Below are 24,932 nucleotides of genomic sequence, written 5' to 3' on the forward strand. Positions count from 1 at the left end.
TTTTATTATATATGGTACAGCGACGCCAATCAAAGATACTATCAAAAAATAAACACTGAGTAGAAATATCGATGACTAAAGGTGCATCTCTATATTTTAACTAATTCTAACTGAAGTTCAAATTTGTTTTAAAAATGAGTCTGGCCAAAAAAAAAGGACAAACACATCTAAAAATAGTTTAAAGTAAAATACTCACTCGTGTGCTCTAACATTGTCAGGGCGACACCTATGAATAGCGCTGTGCTCAAGGGGGAAGGCGTGAAGGTGAGACTTTTTTTCTTTCCCATTCTGTCAAGCTAAAGCAAAGAAAAAAAGTTCTAAAAAGGCTTCAAGGTGACTATAGCATTGTTGCTCGTAAATATGCCTGTTTCGTTGTTAGGGTCACGGTAAGGGTTTGGATTAGGGACTGAGTAAGGGTTAGGGTTAAGGTTTGAGTCAAAGATGAAGTTATGGGTTAGACTTAGGGACGGAGCAAGTGCTAGTGTAAGGGTCCTAAACAAATACAAGATTCGAAATTATCCGTGTTATTGTTGTACTAGTAGGTTACATAAACATATCACGGATGTTCACAATATATGTAGGGGCGGGGGGGGGGGCGAGCTCTCTCCCTCAAACCCTTTCCCCCGTCTAAGTAATAAATTATTTTTTTTCTGAAGAAAGGTAAGATCCGGGACAATTGAAAATCAATTTAAATGCAAATACACGCTCTTATAGAGAGCGTTGGCCTCAGCTTTGTTTTATGGGACGTGTGTGATCACTCAGCTTTGTTTTATGGGTCGTGTGTGATCACTCAGCTTTGATGGGGTACATGTCTTCATGTGGTTAAAATATCTTGTCCACAGCTAACCACTAGATGAGTTCTTATACCTTGGTCAGATCCACAAAAGAACTCTGCAACAAAATGCTACTTTACCTGTTTTATTTAATTAAACACCTTTCCTAGCTATGACGCAATGGTGTTATTCCCATTTTTCTTTTAATAGACAAAATCACCTTCAGTGTTTCTTCCAGACTTTTTTCTCCCGGGGGGGGGGGGGGGCACTTGAAATTTTCGAGGGGGGGGGGGGGCGGGCGGTAGACTTTCTTCGGGGGGGGGGGTGGACACTGTTAAAAGTATATATTTTCTATATAAATTATATAAATTTCATTTCGTTCGGGGGGGGGGGGGGCGGTAAAAATTTTTCGGGGGGGGGGGGGGGGGCTTCGGCCCCCCGAAGAGATGCCTGGAAGAAACTCTGATCACCTTCATCACCATTTCCCATACCATAACATCTAGTGTTGATTATTATATCATTACTTGTTTGGTAATAGAATAAGTACTGTCTATAGAATCTATAAAATCAGGATTCGCTTCAAGTTCGTGCTCTAATTGTATTTCGTCAGAGGGCGTTTTTATTGCAAGTGTCGAATAGTTCTATTATTTTATTTTACAGGTGTTTTTAAATGTAATTTTTTTTCGGCAACAATGAGTCAGAAATGAATGAAATCGTGGTTGCTTGTCTGTTCCATGTCGACTCTCGTCTCTTAGAAGTGACAGTCTAAACTCGCGCGGTCATAAAGCAACAGTGCTAATCAAGTGGGGGTAAACAACAATAGATTAGTTGAAATCGGTCACCGCCTTTTAGCAGAGAGGTGGGGGGGGGGGCGGTATTGAGGTATTGGACATATCACTGCACCATTTATTAACCAACCTTGTATTGAGAGTCAATGTCTTAATAATTCTTTCTACAAGCCAAACCTTATGGCCGATGCTAATTTGAAAGTACAACTACTTAATCCCCTCTATTAACCGATTCTAATTCGACACGAGAAAAATAAAACCTTTTTAGAAATTGGGAATGGAGTGGTCAGGTGGTAAAGCAAGGGACTGCTAACTCCGAAAGTCTTGATGTTCGAATCACGCTACTCTACATGACTACTGTCTCACTGTAGGACTTTACCGGGTTTATTATACACATGGATATATCTTACTATCACCCAGAGGCGTAGCGAGGGGGGGGGGGGGGGCGGGGGTGCGGACCGCACCGGGTGACAGCATTTAGGGGGGTGACACCAAGGCAAAAAAATAGTAAAATATATAGAGAAAAACTTGAGGGGGGTGCAAATCGAAAGTTCGAGGGGTGGGGTGCAAATCCAAATTTTGAGTGGGGGGGGGTGGCTAATCGAAAATTTGTCCCCGGGAAGGGTTGCTACGCCTCTGGGGGGGTGGGGGTGACACCATTAAGTGCCGCACCGGGTAACACCCGACCTCGCTACGCCACTGCTATCACCTACACGTTGACCAACGATAACAGTATGACCAAATCCACATAACTTGACACACAAGTGGTTCAAAAGAATGAACCAATGACAAACATGATGTTGCATAATAGCCCCACATAGTTGACTTAACAGTCACACACAATTGACTTAATTGTATCACACTAGCTAACCTAATAACCGCTTTATAACCTAATGGCTCAACATGTTTTAACTCACCACCCATAAGTTGACCTAATAGTCCCACCTGAGTTGACCTACTCACCACCCATAAGTTGACCTAATAGTCCCACCTGAGTTGACCTACTTACCACCCATAAGTTGACCTAATAGTCCCACCTGAGTTGACCTACTTACCACCCATATGTTGACCTAATAGCCCCACATGGGTTGACCTACTTACCACCCATATGTTGACATAATAGCCCCACCTGAGTTGACCTACTCACCACCCATATGTTGACCTAATAGCCCCACCTGAGTTGACCTACTGACCACCCATAAGTGGACCTAATAGCCCCATCTGAGTTGACCTACTCTATACGCATTTGTCGATCTGATAGCAAAAAACCCAGAGATAATTAATATGTAATGCTCTACATTAAATTCTAACTAAGTAAAACAGCTTTTACAAACAAGGAATGTGTTCAAAAGTTTGCGATTCATTTAAGTTTAGCGGCCCAAATATCAAACAAGGAAAATGTTCCAACGTTTGCGATTTATTAAGTGGTCGAAATATCAAATAGGGAAAATTTGATGGGATCATTTAGAAACAAATCATTGTTTAAGAGTCTCTAATATTTACATTCTTAAACCTCAGCACCAAACATCAGTCTGGCACTAATCTTTAGCTTTGACAGGCCTCCCCACCCCTCCTCGCTCGAAACAATCCAGCAAACACACGCCCCCCCCCCCCTACGGGTGACACCAGAAACGAAATATAATTTAAATGAGAAAGTCTCCTTTTACATATCGCATGTTATAGTTAGGCCTATTTTTATCATTTGGCACGGGGTGACACCATCTAGGATACGGGTGACACCATGTTGCTTATAGTTTTATCATAGATACAGTCGTTAGCCGAGAGGTGTGACACCCAGGGTAGGCGCACCGGGTGACACCCAGGGTTGGCGCACCGGGTGACACCCAGGGTTGGCGCACCGGGTGACACCCAGGGTTGGCGCACCGGTTGTCACTCGACCTAGTGACGCCATTGATTCGGACACATAATTAAACGTATGATCATTTTTTTAAGTAAAGTCCATTTTTGATCAGACGTTGACAGCAACTGTTACAGTCTCGTTAACGAGTGTTTCTCTTTGGCAATAATATATATATATATATATATATATATATATATATATATATATATATATATATATATATATATATATAAACATACTGCAAAAGTAAATATGAATATTTGTTTGTAGATTATATACTATTATACATATGCAACATTAAAAACATTAACTTACCTAAACCTAATATTTAGGGTAGGAATGTCATTCTTTGAAATATTGTTGCTATCTAACTACAAGTCTGTCTCTATTTGGATGTAAAGGTGCTCACACGTCTGTTAGCCATTGCTAATTCTATCCTAGTAAAAGAATCCACAAAATAGCCAATTCTTATTTACCCACTATACAATTGTCCACATCAGAAACGTCTGGTGATCTATGCTGGATATATCTTTAGAAAATATGTTCCTGTGTTTTTCTATCTCCCAATATTATCCTACTCCTGCAGTCTACCACAGTTATTTCATCTGGAGACAAAAGAATTGCTCCCGCACTGATCTGCTCCTATGGCTCTGGATATAAAAGTTTTGCAGTCAGTGGTGTCTGTGTAGTGGGCGATGACGTCACGAAATCCAGGTGACAAACATGTGACAGACTAGGCGCCCTGTGAAGAAGACGTGTGCAATGGTTTATGAAAGTAACCTGTTGTTGTACGTGCAATCCGTACGTAAGCATTGGGGGTGGGAGGGGTTGTCAGTCCATTCCAAGTTCCAAGATTTATGTAGAGCTTTCGCAAGTTGGAACAGACTTCGAGCAGTGTTTCTTCCAGACTTTTTTCTTCGGGGGGGGGGGGGGGGCGGTAGAGGAGATGCATGGAAGAAACTCTGACTTCGAGGTAGACTCTTTGTGAAAAGGAAATAATAGCATGGCTCAGAGGACCAAACGGCTCTGTGCATAAATACAAGTGGCTCATGTTCTTTCGGTATACGAGCGTCGGACAGTTCTGTACAAATCCCATCAAATACTGAGGAAATAGAAAATTTAACTCGCTTAGTATTATTTGAGTTGTCTGTAAATAAGTATTGCAAGTTTATATAATTAAATTATTTTTTACAATAGATGAATGGTCTAATTTGCAATGTCTATTTGATAGTTAATTTTACAATTAAGCCTCATGGATGCACTATATAAATAAAATCATCAATTGCACTATTAAAAATGGGCTTAGGGGTCATCCATAAATGACGACACGCTTTTTTGGACGATTTTTACCTCCCCCCTCCCCTCCGTCACACATCGTCACAAAAAGCGAGACACCCCCCCTAAAATGACGTCACACCTCAGCCTACTACCCCCCCCCCCCCCCCAAAAAAAAATTGCAGTTGAATTTTTTTTAAACATCGATATTTTTCCAAAATCTTGTCTGAACTTTGTCAAAGTAGATTATTTTTATCAATTTCTATTACAATTTATTAAAACAGTTTTCTAAAACGCGAAATAACGTCTAAAATTCGTTTTCTAACATTGGTTTTTTATAATGCAAAAGTGTGACTGAAGCCCCCCCCCCCCACCTTGCCCCTCATCACACACCGTTACGAAATTACGGACTCCCCTCCCCCCCCCCCCCCCTACGAGCGTGACGTCATTTATGGACGACCCCTTACTGTAGAAGTGTACATTTTCTAGTCATCGAGAGCCACTTCATTAGGCTAATCTTACACAGGGCTACAATTGATGGAAACATTCTGGGATAAATTGAAGTCGTTAACTGATCATGTATACATAGGTCATAGGATCTAATGCACGGCAATAAAAAGAAAGACGAACTTCTTATCAATGGATTAGGTCGTAATCTATGGATAATGTATATAGGCCTATATATATATATATATATATATATATATATATATATATATATATATATATATATATATATATATATATATATAGGCCTATATATATATATATATATATATATATATATATATATATATATATATATATATATATATATATATATATATATATATATATATATTTATATTTATATTTATATTTATTTATTTATTTATTTATTTATTTATTTATTTATTTATTTATTTATTTATTTATTTATTTATTTATTTATTTATTTATTTATTTATTTATTTATTTATATTGGATAGGCCTATATATCGCTGGTGCATTTTTTTACGCCCCTCCTCCCCGCTACGCGACGAGTTAGTAGGCCCACTACCTCTCTTTAATGTTTTACGAAATTAGTTTTGTTTCGTTCCATCGCGGACACTCTTAAATTTGAATTCGGAACAAGGGATCACAAAAATTCAACATAGTTGCGCAGGTTGTAACTAAAAACAACATGGCGGCATTTGGTATCCAACCATTATAAACATACTCATTTATTTACGATTTTCATCGAATAACTAGTGGTGTTTCACTTATTTCTAGTCTTACAAAGTTAACATGGAGAGTATCAGATGAATATATTACTTTTCAAACATCATCATGGACAGCAGACTTTTAGCTGGGGCATATTCGTATCCTTTATTTATTTTTATTAGGCCTAGCCTTACTAATTTTAGTAATTTTACTAAAAAAAAACTACTAGGCTAAATTTAAATTAATTTTAATAGACATTTTGGTAAAAATGTTTCTATTTAACACAGAATGATAAACTTTACAGAGAATCAAGAGGAGGATCTGCCATTTAATAGACTACAAAAATTATCATTCTAGGCTCAGTAGTTTTTTATATGAATTTTTAAAGTTTTAGGTAAAACAGCTTATAATACATATATTTATATGTCATATGTGCAATGTAAAGTTGCAAAATATTTAGTGCCCTTCTTTGGGTTTGTATAACGATGTTATTAAACATATAAAATGTTAAAAATGTGCATATTGGTGCTAGAGAGTGTAGACACTAGGAATATGCAAGTGAAATAAAGATCAATTAAAAGGAAAAGAATTTATAATTATTAATTAACTTGATTAAACCCAATTAAGGCGTGTGGTGCAGTTCTACAATAATTGCCACAAGTCACTTTTCATACTGCATATCTATGTTGTTATTGATGATATAAAGATAAAACTTAGCACATAGATGCTTAAGGATGATGTTGGGAATAGAAACAAGTTAAATACATGCTAGAAGAAAAAGACAATCACATATAATGTCATATTATGAAGTCTAACTAAGGGGGGGGGGGTTGGCATTGAAATTTTGCATCAATAATACCTGTGTACTATACTTATACTGGAATATGATATGTTTAGGATTATGTTGAAGTATCTAAATATTAGTAGTTGTAGGCTGCTTTTAATAAGTAGCCAAGGATTGCTAAATCTGCTAATCTCTAAATAGTCTAACAGAAACTAGATGAGGTGTGTGGCAATCAAAGGATATTTTATAAGCTTAGATCTTGCCTATTCGTAAACACTGTTAAACAGTAATTATAGTAATATCCAATGTGCGAATTTTTTATTTCATGCCTATGGGCCATCATGAAAATTCTTGAAAATTCTAACTCTGCCGCCATTATTAAAATTGCGTAGATCTACATCACTTCACACAAGAAGCAAAATCTCGTATATAAAGAGCTATAAAGCCCATAAAACCAACATTTCCATCCATAAAAATGGTTTGGCATTACTTATTTACTAGTTTCCTGAACTTAATCTATTTTTTTAAGGCAAAATTTAGTTCTGAATGCAGCGGTTCGGTACTGCGCGGTTTTGATTGATATTCGCTATCATCGTTAGGTCGCTTTCAGTATCGAGTAATGTAAAATGGCAGCTGCTTCTATCAATAAAATTCAATGCATATGATAGTATCGAATATATTTAATTTTTCGATTCTGATGGCTAGATTTAGCATTCATCAGAAAGGCAAATTTTTTCAAGTACACATGAAAAAGTCCGGATGTAGATCGGATTGCAAGATGGCGGCGAGTCAAAAAGCCTAATTTTTATTAGCCTGTACTCAGTACTGAAGTGTACTGTACTGTACTGTACTCATACTCATGTAGCCTATTGTATTTATTATTTATTAAAAGAAAAATTTGGTGCTAAATTACCAAATTACAAAATAAATTATCAAAAAACATTAAAATAGCATAGGGCCCAGGCTTACAAAATTTTTATAGACGATAGATTAGCCTAATAATTTAATTTTAAAATTATAAATAGGCCCAATATTTAATATATATTGATATATTATATTTATTTATATTAGTAATTAAGCCTATTTATAAGTTTCTATAAAAAAATTTTTTTTAAATTGGATTGGACCCTATGGGCTATGTCCAATGAAAATGGTTTTAATAATTGGTCATTGATAATGTATTTAGTGATAGTCGGATAGATCTATCATCTAGGCCTGCACGTTTGCGTTCGTATCTACTTTCTAAGGTGTTGGCAAATTGCAAAATGTGATATGGCGAGGAGGTAAACTGCAAGAAGAAAATGCGAGACATATTGCCGAATCACAAGTAAATAGAGAGACACAATTTGCCAAAAAACATTTTGTTTCATGCTTTTTTTTTTAAATCAATGTTTTTATAACCTAAACAATTATATAGCCTATATCACGAGTGTTCTAGTTTTCATTATACATACCTATATATATATATATATATATATATATATATATATATATATATATATATATAATCGATGGACTCTGTCAAAAACTGTCTAACTTAAAAAATATAACTTTTACAGGAGAGACAAAAAACTGATTATTTTATTGCTGTAATTAAAAATCATTTTTTGTATTTGTGCAAAAAAACTCTCTACAGACTATACTGTAGCGTTTTAAAATGAGTTTTGTTAATGTTTACAAAATTATAGTAGCTTTTAAAAGATAGCCGGTTTGCTCGGTCTAAAACTCTCGCTGTCAAACTGTCTATCTGTGCGCTTGCAGACTTAGCCGCTTTGAACCGATAATTTCAGTCTCAACCATGACCCTTTGTTTTGTCAAAGGAACGTAATTTCGTTATGTTTTTGTTTATAAGTGATCATTAACACCTAATAATATCTAGAATATATATTTGTACTCATATTTGTATTATTTGAGTTTATTCTACATTATGAGTTAATTTTTAGTAGCGATGTTTCGGTATGGTTTTAAATAATAACTACTTACTTATGGTTTACTTATCTTTAAAAATGGGCATCAAAGAAAAATGCAACCAAATAAAAAAATATGTTTTTATTTATTCTTTTAAAAAGTCACATGAGAAAATATCAAAGTGGGTAAAATGTTTTAAAATTGGGCAATTATCATAAAAATGTATATTTATGATGTTCTTGTAGGTGCTCAGATTTGACAGCTTTAATCTTTCTTCTTGGGATGGGATCTTAATGTTGCAACCCAAGTTTATATTTTGCCAACAATCTGTTAATTGACTTTGAAGTAGATGGTAGCATCAGGGTTGTTTTGCAGTGTCTGCCGCATTGAATTCTTGAAAGGCCAGACTGGTCTGTTGATAGAGGCTGGTCTGTTCTTTAGTAAGACTAGTCAGATATGATTGGTCAGTTGAGAGAGGCTTATCTCGTGTATGGTATGACTGGTCAGTTGAGAGAGACTGATGTCTTGTATGACAAGACTGGGCAGTTGAGAGAGACTGATGTCTTGTTTATAGTCGTGATAAAAATGGGCTATTGTTGATTTGAAGAACTTTTTCTTTTACAAATATTGTTTCCATTAACAATGTCCAGCATGCAATTTAAAGCCTTTGAACAACAAACTATTGAAGAAGATAACAGACTAGACTCATTAGCTAAAGCCAAAAAGTTGTCTCAGGAAACTAACAAAAGAAGAAAGTAAGAGATTTCAGTCTTTTTTAAAAAATATTTAAGTATATTTTAATACATTTGCTAGATAACTACTAAAAAAAAAAAATTAGTTGAAGATGTTAAATTAAAATTTTATCCATTCTGATGTTGAGTATTAATAATTGTACATTTTTTACAATTTGAATTTCTTTGTTTAAAATATCAGAGTTCAAGCTCATAGGAGAAAAATAGAAGCTCAGAGGGAAGAGAAACGCAGGCAAGAAATTTTGTTGAAGCGGAGAGAAGAACAAAAATTAGCAACTGAAAAATATCAGAGATCCCACCTGCCACCTAGCGCCAGACAGGGGAGTGGGAGGCGCAGTCCACGGAGACAGGGATTTGTGTTGGACGATGCGTTAAGGTTAATCCGTGGGGGGCCAGACAGACCAGGCTCAAGTAAAAATGAAAATGAAGACCCGATGGAAAGGTCTTATTTTAACAGCACATGGCACCATCCTGTGTTGGCGCCACCAAGCAAATCTCAGCCCAGGGCTGACGCGAACTACAAGACAGAGCTGCTAGACTCCAGCATGCAGAACTACAGCAGCAGCAGGAGTTTGTTTGAGCAGCAGCTGGACAACCAGCAGAACCTGCTCCGGGAGCAGCAACAGTCTTCTCTCAGAGAGTTCAATGAAGCCATCAAGAAAGAGATAGAGGATGACGAGACGGTCCAGGGAATCATCGAAGACCCGTACGAGGACTCCCAGCTTATAGACAACGACAGTTGTTCCAGTGTTGACAGTCTTGAAAAATCAATGGCCAAGAACACAAGTTCAAGGCCAGCCAGCGCACACCCCAAACTGCAGTCCAGCCAGATGGAATGCAAACAAGAGGAAACACAGTCGAAGAAACAGTTTTACTTCCATCCACCCAGTCTTAGCCAGGGCAGCAACACTTACAGGGTTAGTCATGATCTCACTGAGTCAGCATTGTTCGATAAACAAGGGTCAATGAAAGACTTACCACCCTCTGGGGAAATAGAACAACTTCATAAGCAACAATCTGAGTACTCTTCTTTCAAAGGAAAAAATTCCAGTGAGCTGTTGCACAACACCATTAGCCAGCAAAGAGAGGCTGCAGACCAACCAAGTGCAGGGAAATTGATCTCTGTGGAACCTTCACAATTAGGAGTTTCTCAGACAAGTTCCTTTTTATTAAGAACCCTACAGCAACAGTCCAACACTAGAACCAAACCTTTTCAAACTCAGGGAGAAGAAGAGCTCTGGAAGCAGCAGAATAAAACTTACAATAATTTAATGGTTTCAGAGGAGAAGAGCCCCACATTCAAACAGAATGTTCCAGACAGAAATACCAAAGGACAGTTGTCTCAGGGGGTAGGGGAAGACAGAAACAGAAATGAAACAGAGAATCTACAACCCAGGTATGCGTCTGCAATCAGCACGTCTATATGGGCGGGACAGATAACTCCAAGCCAGGCCCAGAATGCAAATTATAGCAACAAAAGTACGACTCTGACATTACCTGTACCCTCCACCACACAGCAACCTGCAGTCAATACAGCATCTTTGACGGCTCAGTCGACCGCAACACAACAAGTCATTTCAACAAGTACAAACCCAGCAAGTGCTGGCTCACAGAAACCAGTTGCGTCCCCTCCTCCCTCTGGTTTAAACACCCCCAGTATGTTTGACGACTTTGCTGCCTTCAACAAACAGATCCTCACCTACTCCAAAGCCTACAGTCAACAGGACCAGAATGACACTCAAAAAGTACCTCAGTCTAAGGCAGCACCAGCCACTGACACACCCAACGTCTCCAACAATCAAACTAGACTTGAGAACAATTTCACCCACCCCACAGAAGAGAGGGAGGATCTACTTAAGGCTCACATGGCTTCCTTACTTGTCAGTGGTAGATCAACAAACAACATCAACAGTTCTAAATTCACAGCAACCCCTGCATCCACTTCAAACTACAACGTCAAGACAACAGACGACACGCAAGGTTTCTACATAGAAAAAGTTCACATCAAGGAGGAGTCTAGCGAGGACAACACGGAAGACCTACGGCCAGTCAGGGGTATCTTGAAACAGACCAACTTAAACACAGAGCACAATAAATCAGTTCATGCCAAACCTCACGTCCGAGACAGCTTAGAACTGGCCAGACTACACAATGAAAGGAAGGTAGGAGCTAACTCTATAAGCTTTATAAAAACTTGTTGCTTTGTGTAGAGTTGAGACGTTTTCATGTTGTTAGGATAATCATTTGTAGATTTTTTTTAACAAAGTAATTTTCAACAAATATTGTAAGTTTTACTGTGATGAATTGTGTTTAAAATCTTGGATACATGTTGGGTTTTTTTTTTTTAAATTTTAAAATGTGAATAGCTATAGTTTAGTTGGTTTAAAGTGCTTCTAGTAAAAAGTATTTTTAAGAAGTAAATAATACTTGTCTTAATTATGTAGCATACTTTCTGCACACTGTTTTTGCAAAATGTTAACTATCGTTGATGTAGATCTTTATGATTTTTTTTAATATGTAATTTGCAGACAACAAAAAAGAGTGTCCGCTTTGCTGACCATAATATTGAGGAGAATGACATTGAGATAGATGAAGAAGATGACGAAATGTTTGTTCCAAAAAATATAGAATTTACTAACAGTAAGTTGATTATTTTTCCTACTTCCTTGCAGATTTCTGTGCTCTTCTGTAGAGTAAAATAGGAAAAACTAGGCACCAGAAATGATATCACATTTTCTGCCTTAAGTCTTATATGTGGTTGGAGAAGTATTTTACATAAGTGATTACCTGGCTATATTTATACACATGTTTAAGCTTCTATGTTGACATTACCTTATATATATATATATATAAATATTTAAAAAATAATTCTAATAGGAGAAAATAGAAATTAAAACTTTATAACACTTTTTTTAATTGAATGACTTGAAATGTGTTTGTTTTCTGTCCATTGTGATTTGAAATGTGTTTTCAATCCGATGTGATTTGAAATGTGTTTTCAATCCAATGTGATTTGAAATGTGTTTTCAGTCGAATGTGATTTGGAATGTGATTTCTGTCCCCTGTGGTTTGAAATGTGTTTTCAATCCAATGTGATTTGAAATGTGATTTCTGTCCACTGTGATTTGAAATGTGATTTCTGTCCACTGTGATTTGAAATGTGATTTCTGTCCACTGTGATTTGAAATGTGTTTTCTGTCCACTGTGATTTGAAATGTGTTTTCTGTCCACTGTGATTTGAAATGTGTTTTCTGTCCACTGTGATTTGAAATGTGTTTTCTGTCCACTGTGATTTGAAATGTGATTTCTGTCCACTGTGATTTGAAATGTGATTTCTGTCCACTGTGTTTTGAAATGTGATTTCTGTCCACTGTGATTTGAAATGTGATTTCTGTCCACTGTGATTTGAATGTGATTTCTGTCCACTGTGATTTGAAATGTGATTTCTGTCCACTGTGATTTGAAATGTGATTTCTGTCCACTGTGATTTGCAATGTGATTTCTGCCCACTGTGATTTGAATGTGATTTCTGTCCACTGTGATTTGCAATGTGATTTCTGCCCACTGTGATTTGAATGTGATTTCTGTCCACTGTGATTTGAATGTGATTTCTGTCCACTGTGATTTGCAATGTGATTTCTGTCCACTGTGAAACACCAGCCTACCCTCCCCTATCCCCAGGACCAGGCCCCAACAGACCAGCCTCAGCCAAAAATTTCTCCACCCCAAAACCCGAAGCTGTTCGAGCCACCAGGACCGCCAGCGCTGGCACCATCAGACCTACACAAGAGGACTCTGCGCAGCTGCAGATTAGAAACGTGCAGCAGCTGTACCAGAACACCAACACTTCCAACACCAACACCTCCAACACCAACACTTCCAACACCACAGAATCCCAAGCTGCTAACTCTGGCGGCTTGAACCAAAGATCCAACCTCCCCTATACAAACCCAGTGAACACCTCCGGAGTCATTAATCGGCCGAGAGCTGCCGCTCATATCATCATGAACTCAGAATCACAGAACCATATTAAAGGAGTGACCACTGACCAAGACAACAACCAGACCACATCATCGCATGCAACAACCGCCCACAAATCCCAGTTAGAAGCTAAGGTGAAATCCATCAACAACAACTTCATGACCAAAGTCCCAGTCAGGGTCCCCGCCAGCTCCCAGGGTGTGGTGTACCATGCAGCGTTTGATAACGACGAACTGACTGGCCTCAACACAACAAACTCCAACACCACTGAACCAAACTACCAAGTCATCAGAGACGAAGAACGGCCATTGAATAACGATAGATCCAGAATACGAGACACCGCGTCAAGACGGGTTGCGATATCCAATGCCACGGTAACCAGAACCAGCATTGTCCCAGCGTCCACCAAAATCTCCTACCCCCAGACCAACACAGCAATTCCGGCATATTCCACGACCAGCGGTAAGAACCAACCAGTGGCGGTGTATGGTGAAAACGGACTGCGGATTGACAGGACCCCCACGGATGAGGAGATTACATGGCTGTGGGACAAGGTCCGGAGCTGCTTGCATAAGGAGGACAGTGGGGGCAATAAGCCACTAGGGGGCCCCTCAGGGGACCCGGGCTCCAGGCCCCCACCTTATCTCTCCACCAAACTGATTGACGGAACATCTTTAGGTAAAAGATAACGAAATATTTTAATTAGGTACTTTGTTAAACCAACTGCCCGTCATAGCCTATAAAAAGTACTTTATCCAACTGAGTTCATGACCTGTAAAAAGTACTTTATACAAATGCCCTTCATGACCTGTAAAAAGTACTTTATCAAACTGCCCTTCATAGCCTATAAAAAGTACTTTATACAAATGCCCTTCATGACCTGTAAAAAGTACTTTATCAAACTGCCCTTCATAGCCTATAAAAAGTACTTTATACAACTGCCCTTTATGACCTGTAAAAAGTATCTTATCAAACTGCCCTTTATAACCTTGATTTTTAACTAATGCTATTTTGTTAGGCACACAAAGAAGTGCTCTTCTTACCTATTAGCTGATTACACTTAACAAGTATTAGTAGAACAGCTTTACTCAGAGAATTCTACAGACACCTTCTATTTGATTAATTAATCATTAATTGTTTGTTTTACAAGACTCATCCTTCTGTCTTTTGTGAAGTTCTCAGTCCAAGTTTTGAACTGGTTTGTTTAGTTAGGACCCACTGTTAGCAATCTTGTAGAAATAAATGCTATAGTTGTGATGCAATGGTCTGATCCAGGCTTTAGTAGTAATGTGAACACCAACAACAATGTGGATGCTGCCGGGTCAAGGGGCGGGTCAGGGTTCGTCCAGACCCATGTTGCTGCTCCAGTAGCTGTGACCCAGAACAAGGTCAAGTCGGTCATTCAACCACAGGGGAGTTATTTGAAGAGGTCAGTTGTGTGGGTGGGTAATCATCAGTTGTGTGGGTGGGTTATGGTTAGTTGTGTGGGCTTGCTAGGGTCAGGTAATGCATGTAGCTTATTAGATTATTTATTAGGTGATTATAGCTTTGGGTCAGGTCCGTTGTATAAATGATCTTTGTATTATTGGGTGGTCCAATGACTTTATGCTAGTTTTAAAATTTGGTTAAAGCTTAATTAGAAGATTACATTGGTGTACATGACAATAATAGTTTGTCAAAGTACCCTTTCAAACCTTATAGCCCATGCGGCAGGTGAAGTAGAGCATGCCTGTTTCATTGACCTCATCATATGAAGGGTCAGCACTGAACCCAGCTGCCTTCACTTTCCCTAACATGAGACACTTACCCATCAGTGCTTGGTAGACTCATGGATCTTATATCAGCTCAAAACATGAACTCTAGACTTTGGGTTAACAGTCAAATACTCTCTCATGCTACATTGCTGTCCCTATATAGTTTGTCAAAGAATCTACCATAAAGATACTACAAACTTACCCTCCTACAGGTATGGTCTGCTGAAGCAGCGCCGCACCCACTCTGCTTCACCTGCAGGCACCACTGGAGCTCAGGCCAACCAGAGGGCCAGCAGTGCAGTGTACGGGCACCAGCCCACCATCCACGCCTTACAGCCTGCTGTCTCGTACGGACAGCCTCAGCAGAAAGATGCACACGTGACATTAGCGTACACATACAAGCCCCAGGACGAAGGTATGCGTGATATCAAAATTATGTGAGGGATTCACAATTTTACACTAGTAGATTATTTACTCTTAACTTCTAGTAATTTATTTGGTATAGAACTGAAAGGCTATACCATATTGTAACTGGTGAAATGGGAAAGAATACATTGAATTATATATGAACTGTCTAGTTCATTGCTAGATGGCTCAAATACCTGTCAAGCTGGCAACTACCATATAGTCATTGGCTCATCCAATGCTGAAATTGTACCCTGCGTTAGTATGTGAAAGTTTTAAAGTTAAGATTATGTACTTTAACTTGTTGTATAACCATGGAAATTGATGAACTCTATTTCATCTTACCTATGAACTGAAAGGATCTTGTAAGGCCCTTTTTAAATTTAATTTTTTTCATGCAGTTCCCAACTTGTGTGGTCAGGTATACTAGGTCATGCAGTTCCCAACTTGTGTGGTCAGGTATACTAGGTCATGCAGTCCCCAACTTGTGTGGTCAGGTATACTAGGTCATGCAGTTCCCAACTTGTGTGGTCAGGTATACTAGGTCATGCAGTTCCCAACTTGTGTGGTCAGGTATACTAGGTCATGCAGTTCCCAACTTGTGTGGTCAGGTATACTAGGTCATGTAGTTCCCAACTTGTGTGGTCAGGTATACTAGGTCATGCAGTTCCCAACTTGTGTGGTCAGGTATACTAGGTCATGCAGTTCCCAACTTGTGTGGTCAGGTATACTAGGTCATGCAGTTCCCAACTTGTGTGGTCAGGTATACAAGGTCATGTAGTTCCCAACTTGTGTGGTCAGGTATACTAGGTCATGCAGTTCCCAACTTGTGTGGTCAGGTATACTAGGTCATGCAGTTCCCAACTTGTGTGGTCAGGTATACTAGGTCATGCAGTTCCCAACTTGTGTGGTCAGGTATACTAGGTCATGCAGTTCCCAACTTGTGTGGTCAGGTATACTAGGTCATGCAGTTCCCAACTTGTGTGGTCAGGTATACTAGGTCATGCAGTTCCTAACTTGTGTGGTCAGGTATACTAGGTCATGCAGTTCCCAACTTTTGTGGTCAGGTATACTAGGTCATGCAGTTCCCAACTTGTGTGGTCAGGTATACTAGGTCATGCAGTTCCCAACTTGTGTGGTCAGGTATACTAGGTCATGTAGTTCCCAACTTGTGTGGTCAGGTATACTAGGTCATGTAGTTCCCAACTTGTGTGGTCAGGTATACTAGGTCATGCAGTTCCCAACTTGTGTGGTCAGGTATACTAGTTCGTGCAGTTCCCAACTTGTGTGGTCAGCAGGCTGATGTACACTGTACATGGGATATTAAATACAGAGAATCTATTTATAAGATAGGGATACTCTGTAAATGGGATTAAGGTATACTTATATAGAAAAAAAAATTACATGTCTATGGGATAAATTTACCTATAGGGATACCCTTTATAAGGGATTAAATTACTTGTAAGGATACAGTGTTCACAGTATAATTGAAATTACTTATAGGGACACCTTAGAAATGGGATACATGTATGAATGCCCTGTATATAAGATACAACTGCCTGTATGAATATGATGTATATAAGATACAGCTGCCAGTATGAATAAAATGTATATAAGATACAACTGCCTGTATGAATACCATATGTAATATACAGCTGCCAGTAGCATTACGTTGTATATTACCATTTCCCCTGTCTTCCAGTGTCAGAGAGCACAGCAGCCTTTGTGATGGCGGAGAGACTGGCCAAACAGTCGCTGTCCGACAGCCACATACAGCTGGCCATGGAGGACGCACAGAGTAAACAGGAGCTGCACAACCGCTCTAAGATAATGGCGGCCAGAGGTAAACACAGGGGTCATGTAGGTAAACACAGGGGTCGTGTGCGTAAACACAGGGCTCATGTAGGTAAACACAAGGGTCATGTAGGTAAACACAGGGGTCATGTAGGTAAACACAAGGGTCATGTAGGTAAACACAGAGGTCATGTAGGTAAACACAGGGGTCATGTAGGTAAACACAGGGGTCATGTAGGTAAACACAGGGGTCATGTTGGTAAACACAGGGGTCATGTTGGTAAACACGGGGGTCATGTAGGTAAACACGGGGGTCATGTAGGTAAACACGGGGGTCATGTAGGTAAACACAGAGGTCATGTAGGTAAACACAGGGGTCATGTAGGTAAACACAGGGGTCATGTAGGTAAACACAGGGGTCATGTAGGTAAACACGGGGGTCATGTTGGTAAACATGGGGGTCATGTAGGTAAACACAGGGGTCATGTAGGTAAACACAGGGGTCATGTAGGTAAACACAGGGGTCATGTAGGTAAACACATGGGTCATGTAGGTAAACACGGGGGTCATGTATGTAAACACAGGGGTCATGTAGGTAAACACAGGGGTCATGTAGGTAAACACATGGGTCATGTAGGTAAACACGGGGGTCATGTATGTAAACACAGGGGTCATGTAGGTAAACACAGAGGTCATGTAGGTAAACACAGGATCATGTATGTAAACACAGGGGTCATGTTTAGTTTTGTTATTGTAGTAAACACAGGGCTCATCACTTAGCTCTGTCACTTTAGGTATATACACTGTTTACATCTGTCACATGGATCATATATTTAGTTAAAATACCTTGAATTAGTTAACTCAGCATTTTAAAACCAAAAGAGATGCATCACAAAAGGATTTGATATACGATCCTGTCAGCTATCTCATCCTTTGAAAGTTAAGTTAGGGGCTACATGATCCTGTCTTTTGTTTCAGGGGGTCATAGTGCTCTCTCTGTGGAGGAGCAGCGGCTGTTGGAATCTCTGGACAGGCTGAACGAAAGACTGAAAGGTAATCCTAGACTCTAGGACTAGATGGGTGAAAGGTAATCCTAGACTCTAGCACTAAATGGGTGAAAGGTAATCCTAGACTAGCACTAAATGGGTGAAAGGTAATCCTAGACTAGCACTAAATGGGTGAAAGGTAATCCTAGACTAGCACTAAATGGGTGAAAGTTAATCCTATACTCTAGCACTAAATGGGTGAAAGGTAATCCTAGACTCTAGCACTAAATGGGTGAAAGGTAATCCTAGACTCTAGCACTAAATGGGTGAAAGGTAATCCTAGACTAGCACTAAATGGGTGAAAGGTAATCCTAGACTCTAGCACTAAATGGGTGAAAGGTAATCCTAGACTCTAGCACTAAATGGGTGAAAGGTAATCCCAGACTCTAGCACTAAATGGGTGAAAGGTAATCCTAGACTCTAGCACTAAATGGGTGAAAGGTAATTCTAGACTCTAGCACTAAATGGGTGAAAGGTAATTCTAGACTCTAGCACTAAATGGGTGATAGGTAATTATAGACTCTAGCACTAAATGGGTGAAAGGTAATCCTAGATTCTAGCACTAAATGGGTGAAAGGTAATTCTAGACTCTAGCACTAAATGGGTGAAAGGTAATTCTAGACTCTAGCACTAAATGGGTGAAAGGTAATTCTAGACTCTAGCACTAAATGGGTGAAAGGTAATTCTAGACTCTAGCACTAAATGGGTGAAAGGTAATTCTAGACTCTAGCACTAAATGGGTGAAAGGTAATCCTAGACTCTAGCACTAAATGGGTGAAAGGTTACCCTATACTCAAGCACTAAATGGGTGAAAGGTAATCCTAGATTCTAGCACTAAATGGGTGAAAGGTAATCCTAGACTCTAGCACTAAATGGGTGAAAGGTAATTCTAGACTCTAGCACTAAATGGGTAAAAGGTAATCCTAGACTCTAGCACTAAATGGGTGAAAGGTAATTCTAGACTCTAGCACTAAATGGGTGAAAGGTAATCCTAGACTCTAGCACTAAATGGGTAAAAGGTAATCCTAGACTCTAGCACTAAATGGGTGAAAGGTAATTCTAGACTAGCACTAAATGGGTGAAAGGTAATCCTAGACTCTAGCACTAAATGGGTGAAAGGTTACCCTATACTCAAGCACTAAATGGGTGAAAGGTAATCCTAGACTCTAGCACTAAATGGGTGAAAGGTAATCCCAGACTCTAGCACTAAATGGGTGAAAGGTAATTCTAGACTAGCACTAAGTGGGTGTAAGGTAATTCTAGACTAGCACTAAATGGGTGAAAGGTAATTCTAGACTCTAGCACTAAATGGGTGAAAGGTTACCCTATACTCAAGCACTAAATGGGTGAAAGGTAATCCTAGACTCTAGCACTAAATGGGTGAAAGGTAATCCCAGACTCTAGCACTAAATGGGTGAAAGGTTACCCTATACTCAAGCACTAAATGGGTGAAAGGTAATCCTAGACTCTAGCACTAAATGGGTGAAAGGTAATCCCAGACTCTAGCACTAAATGGGTGAACGACTTAAAGGTAATGCTAAACTTAGAACTTGGTGGGTGACAGACTTTAAGGTAACATCAACATAAAGTAGATACTAAAGTAATGAATACTGGGAACATTTAAGTTAGCACTAGCTTGATGAATTGAAAACAACTTTCTATGTGTTAAATGTATAGCATAAAAGAGTTAAATCACAAGCTGCTGATATTTATCAGGCTTGAGACTATCCGTTTTAGCATGGTTTAATTTGATGTTTTCCTAAATACCAGATACAAACAAGACAAATGGCACCATACATTTCCATCAACCCTTCCAGCCTCATGTAAGTCTAAACCTTTAGCTTATTGAAAAACATTGGTAGTTTTAGTTCTTAACTTTTTTATGATTTTTTTAATCATACTTAAGATCATACTGAGCTATTAATAGTTTTAATTTTAATCATACTTTTTGTGTTTCATCTTTGAAGAGGTTTTCATGACATGGTGACATGTAAGGTTTTGATAGATTTTTCTCATCCAATCTGTGTCACATTTTGGTCTCTACTTTCTAGACATTTTTACATTTTTACATTCTCAACATTTTATTTTGGCTTTTTTTTTTAAATTTCCATGTGTGATGGTCCATGTGGTTCCAAATAAATAAAGTTTTTTTTAATAAATGCAGATGCAAAAAATTAAACCAATTAAATTTTTTTGGTGGTTTTTATTTTCCTGTTTGCTTGCTTTTGTGTCTGTATTAAAAATTAAATGAGTGAATACTATTATTACAATTCTTGTCAAAAAGCAAAACAACATTTAAACAATTTATAATTATTTTATTTTGACAAGATTTGTATTTATAGTTTTTTTTTGTTTTAAACTTATGTTATACAAAATGTTATTAACTCTAAACAAATTAGTCAAACATTTTAGCATTACACTAATGTACACATAATTGTGAAAATAAGCTCCAACCCCTCCTCCTTGCGCCACCTTTTTTTATCAATAAGAAGCAAGTTATCTTTTTTAATTGGCTGTTCGCAAATGTGTTAAACTGTCTGAAAACGTACATATTGAAGATGAATTGTACAATTTCAAACATTATGAGCTGTAAAAACACTTTAGCTGTTGTAGCTAGCTCATTGGTTTACTCTGTGTCATTGTTGAAACATCTATTTGTGTTGATTGAATGTGTCATTGTTAAAACATCTATTTGTGTTGATTGAATGTGTCATTGTTAAAACATCTATTTGTCATTGTTGAAACATCTATTTGTCATTGTTGAAACATCTATTTGTGTGGATTGAATTTGTCATTGTTGAAACATCTATTTGTCATTGTTGAACCATCTATTTGTGTGGATTGAATGTGTCATTGTTAAAACATCTATTTGTGTTGATTGAATGTGTCATTGTTGAACCATCTATTTGTGTGGATTGAATGTGTCATTGTTGCAACATCTATTTGTGTGGATTGAATGTGTCATTGTTGAAACATCTATTTGTGTGGATTGAATGTGTCATTGTTGAAACATCTATTTGTGTTGATTGAATGTGTCATTGTTGAAACATCTATTTGTGTTGATTGAATGTGTCATTGTTGAAACATCTATTTGTGTTGATTGAATGTGTCATTGTTGAAACATCTATTTGTGTTGATTGAATGTGTCATTGTTGAAACATCTATTTGTGTTGATTGAATGTGTCATTGTTGTAAAATCTATTTGTGTGGATTGGATGTGCCATTGTTGTAACATCTATTTGTGTGGATTGAATGTGTCATAATTAAAACATCTATTTGTGTTGATTGGATGTGCCATTGTTAAAACATCTATTTGTGTGGATTGAATTTGTCATTGTTGAACCGTCTATTTGTGTGGATTGAATGTGTCATTGTTAAAACATCTTTTTGTGTTGATTGGATGTGTCATTGTTGAAACATCTTTTTGTGTTGATTGAATGTGTCATTGTTGAAACATCTATTTGTGTTGATTGAATGTGTCATTGTTGAAACATCTATTTGTGTTGATTGGATGTGCCATTGTTAAAACATCTATTTGTGTTGATTGAATTTGTCATTGTTGAACCGTCTATTTGTGTGGATTGAATGTGTCATTGTTAAAACATCTTTGTGTGTTGATTGGATGTGTCATTGTTGAAACATCTTTTTGTGTTGATTGAATGTGTTATTGTTGAAACATTATTTATCATTGTTGAACCATAGATTTGTGTTGATTACACAGTAGATTAATTTTTATTTTATTTTAGCAATCACCTTCTTAAGATTACACTAAAAATTACTGTATTACTAAAGAACTTGTACCTTCAATTTGTTCACTACTCTTGTCCCAGAACTTGTACCTTCAATTTGTTCACTACTCTTGTCCTGGCTTTCACTTAAAGCTGTGCCAATGTTTCCTGTGTCGCTGGTGTCTTAGATGATTGAATATGCAGTACTTAATGTTAGCTTATTACTGTTGCTTTTTTTTGCCTTTGTGAAATTTGTCTCAGTAATTAACTATAATTCCAGGTGGTTATTTATATCATTATAGCTTTGGTTAGAGTTAGGTTTAATGTAAGAGATAAGATCAATGTTGTAATACAAATAAAATAACAGCATTGGTTAAATCAAGCACATGTTGTGAGAAGGTTAATTCTTTTAATTAAATTTGTTATAAAATCAATTGTATTTAGAATAAAATAATATTTTTCTGAATAGATAAAAAGCAAATGTTAAATTTAACATGTTAATGACAGTATAAAGCCTCACCATTCTTATCATCAACACAAGATCACAAAAGTTGACCAACCCTTTGTGGACCTTTAAAATAGATGACCCCAATTTAAAGCAAGATTATATACTTTACATTATATACTTACATTAAAAGTTTTTTTAAAAATAATCATCTCAAGAGCATTTATTTATTACTGGCATTGTTAATAAATTTTAACATGAAACTATTTGTGTTAATAGTTTTTAAAATAAAATGAAATGAGCTGTCTTTGCATTTAATAATTTCAATTTAAAAAAATTCCAGTTGACTGGGTTCCGAGGCCACACCCCAGTGATTGACAGCAGACGTCACAACTTGACATCTCCCAGAGTTCAACAGAGGGCCCAGTCTGCCAGAATCAGACAGCAGACGCGTCAGTACAGGTGAACCTAGGCCTGCATTGGGATAACTTGTCTCCCTTGAGTTGAAGGTGAACCAAGACTTGCATTGGGAAAACTTGTCTCCCTTGAGTTGATGACATCATTCTCTGACTTGTAAAAAGTAGACAGCACATTTGTAATTTTCTTTAGTTGTACAATGCTAAAGCTCATCATAAAAAACCCCATTAAAATTTTGTACTCCTTCATCAAAAGAATCACGTGATTTAAACAAATATTGTTGTATACATTATTCCTACAAAAGACTGCTGTTTACTACTTGAGGCTGAAGGACATAATTTTAAAGTATTTTTTTCTTAAGTAAGAATTGACAACTGTTAAAAACACCTGTTAAATCTGTTGACTTCATCAGTACTTGCTTTGATATGCTCTTAAGTTGTTTTTTTTTCCAGATCTAAATCTAATAACCTTACAAAATATGCTTTTATTTCTTAACTAAGCCGATTTTAAAAAATAATTGGGCCTCTGTTAAATGTGGATTTACTCTACCCTAGTGTGGTTTAGTCACATTTTATCACTCTTTTTGATAGTTGATACACAACACCACACTTTCAGACTAGAATCATCTGACTTTCGACAACACATTCTGTTAATTTGACATAATTCATTTGCTGTGACATTGATTGTTTTGGATTTGCTGGGTAGCTGGACATATACTGCAACATTGTGCTGGTAGCTGGACATATACTGCAACATTGTGCTGGGTAGCTGGACATATACTGCGACATTGTGCTGGTAGATGGACATATACTGCAACATTGTGCTGGGTAGATGGACATATACTGCGACATTGTGCTGGTAGATGGACATATACTGCAACATTGTGCTGGGTAGCTGGACATATACTGCGACACTGTGCTGGTAGCTGGACATATACTGCAACATTGTGCAGGTAGCTGGACATATACTGCAACATTGTGCAGGTAGATGGACATATACTGCAACATTGTGCTGGTAGATGGACATATACTGCAACATTGTGCTGGTAGATGGACATATACTTTGACACTGTGCTGGTAGATGGACATATACTTTGACACTGTGCTGGTAGATGGACATATACTTTGACACTGTATGTTTTACTAACAGTACAGGACATTCCATTGGACAGACAGTTCTTAAATTTTTTTACACTCTTCATCTTTTTACAAACATCAACAGGTCTGGACAGGTGGCTAAAAACTGACCTGTCTAAGGCATTCATCCCGCATTGGTTCTACATTTATTTGTGAAAGTTACGGTTGTGCTTGTCACAGTCGTATTTGTGACAGCTGTATTTGTGACAGTTGTATTTGTGACAGTTGTATGTGTAACAATTGTATGTGTGACAGCTGTATTTGTGACAGCTGTATTTGTGACAGTTGTATTTGTGACAGTTGTATGTGTGACAATTGTATGTGTGACAGCTGTATTTGTGACAATTTTATTTGTGACAGTTGTATTTGTGACAGCTGTATTTGTGACAATTGTATTTGTGACAGTTGTATGTGTGACAGTTGTATTTGTGACAGCTGTATTTGTGACAGCTGTATTTGTGACAGTTGTATTTGTGACAGCTGTATTTGTGACAGCTGTATTTGTGACAGTTTTGTCTGTGACACAGCACCTGTGTTACCAAATAATGTCCATATTTATTCCAATTTTTGTCTGTTTATACTGCAAGCACCAATCTAAATACTGATTTCTCTGTTTAACACACAGCAAGCTGTACATTCTAATGTTAAATATTCAAAACAATACTGCACATTTTCCGTGCTAAATTGCTGTTTGTTATTATGTGCAAAGAAATAAAAATGCTGTGCCTTATTTGTTCTGACATAATTTTTATAGCACAATTCTATCAATTATTGAGGATTACACAGTTTGTTGAACTGACTAAATAACAACACAGTTGTACCAAGTATTTGTAATGGATGTTGTAAAATACAACTATTTTTTTTTACCTTAACAAGCCAGTGATTTGATTCTTGTATTCTTGT

General features: G+C 37.6%; 1 protein-coding gene across 1 annotated transcript; it reads left to right on the forward strand.

The window, feature by feature from the left end:
• Nucleotides 1-5,841: 5,841 nt before the first annotated feature.
• LOC131930599 (transcription initiation factor TFIID subunit 1) lies at nucleotides 5,842-24,927 on the forward strand. Its single transcript, XM_059287167.1, has 11 exons — nucleotides 5,842-6,037; nucleotides 9,222-9,326; nucleotides 9,505-11,485; nucleotides 11,852-11,963; nucleotides 13,005-13,982; nucleotides 14,580-14,733; nucleotides 15,271-15,473; nucleotides 17,166-17,306; nucleotides 18,236-18,310; nucleotides 20,074-20,126; nucleotides 22,820-24,927. Exons 1-11 carry the CDS (start codon nucleotides 6,006-6,008, stop codon nucleotides 22,940-22,942), a joined length of 3,957 nt encoding a protein of 1,318 aa, XP_059143150.1. The 5' UTR covers nucleotides 5,842-6,005; the 3' UTR covers nucleotides 22,943-24,927.
• Nucleotides 24,928-24,932: the final 5 nt, after the last annotated feature.

The sequence above is a fragment of the Physella acuta genome, unplaced genomic scaffold, assembly GCF_028476545.2.
Source record: "Physella acuta isolate Inbredline_101_S28 unplaced genomic scaffold, ASM2847654v3 ptg000099l, whole genome shotgun sequence".
Lineage (NCBI taxonomy): Eukaryota > Metazoa > Mollusca > Gastropoda > Physidae > Physella > Physella acuta.

Coding starts and splice junctions, on each gene's coding strand:
- LOC131930599 (XM_059287167.1), top strand. CDS start 6,006: ATGGACAGCAGACTTTTAGCTGGGGCATATTC. Junction 6,038..9,221: donor CTTTTAGCTGGGGCATATTC/GTATCCTTTATT, acceptor AACAATGTCCAG/CATGCAATTTAAAGCCTTTG. Junction 11,486..11,851: donor GACTACACAATGAAAGGAAG/GTAGGAGCTAAC, acceptor TGTAATTTGCAG/ACAACAAAAAAGAGTGTCCG.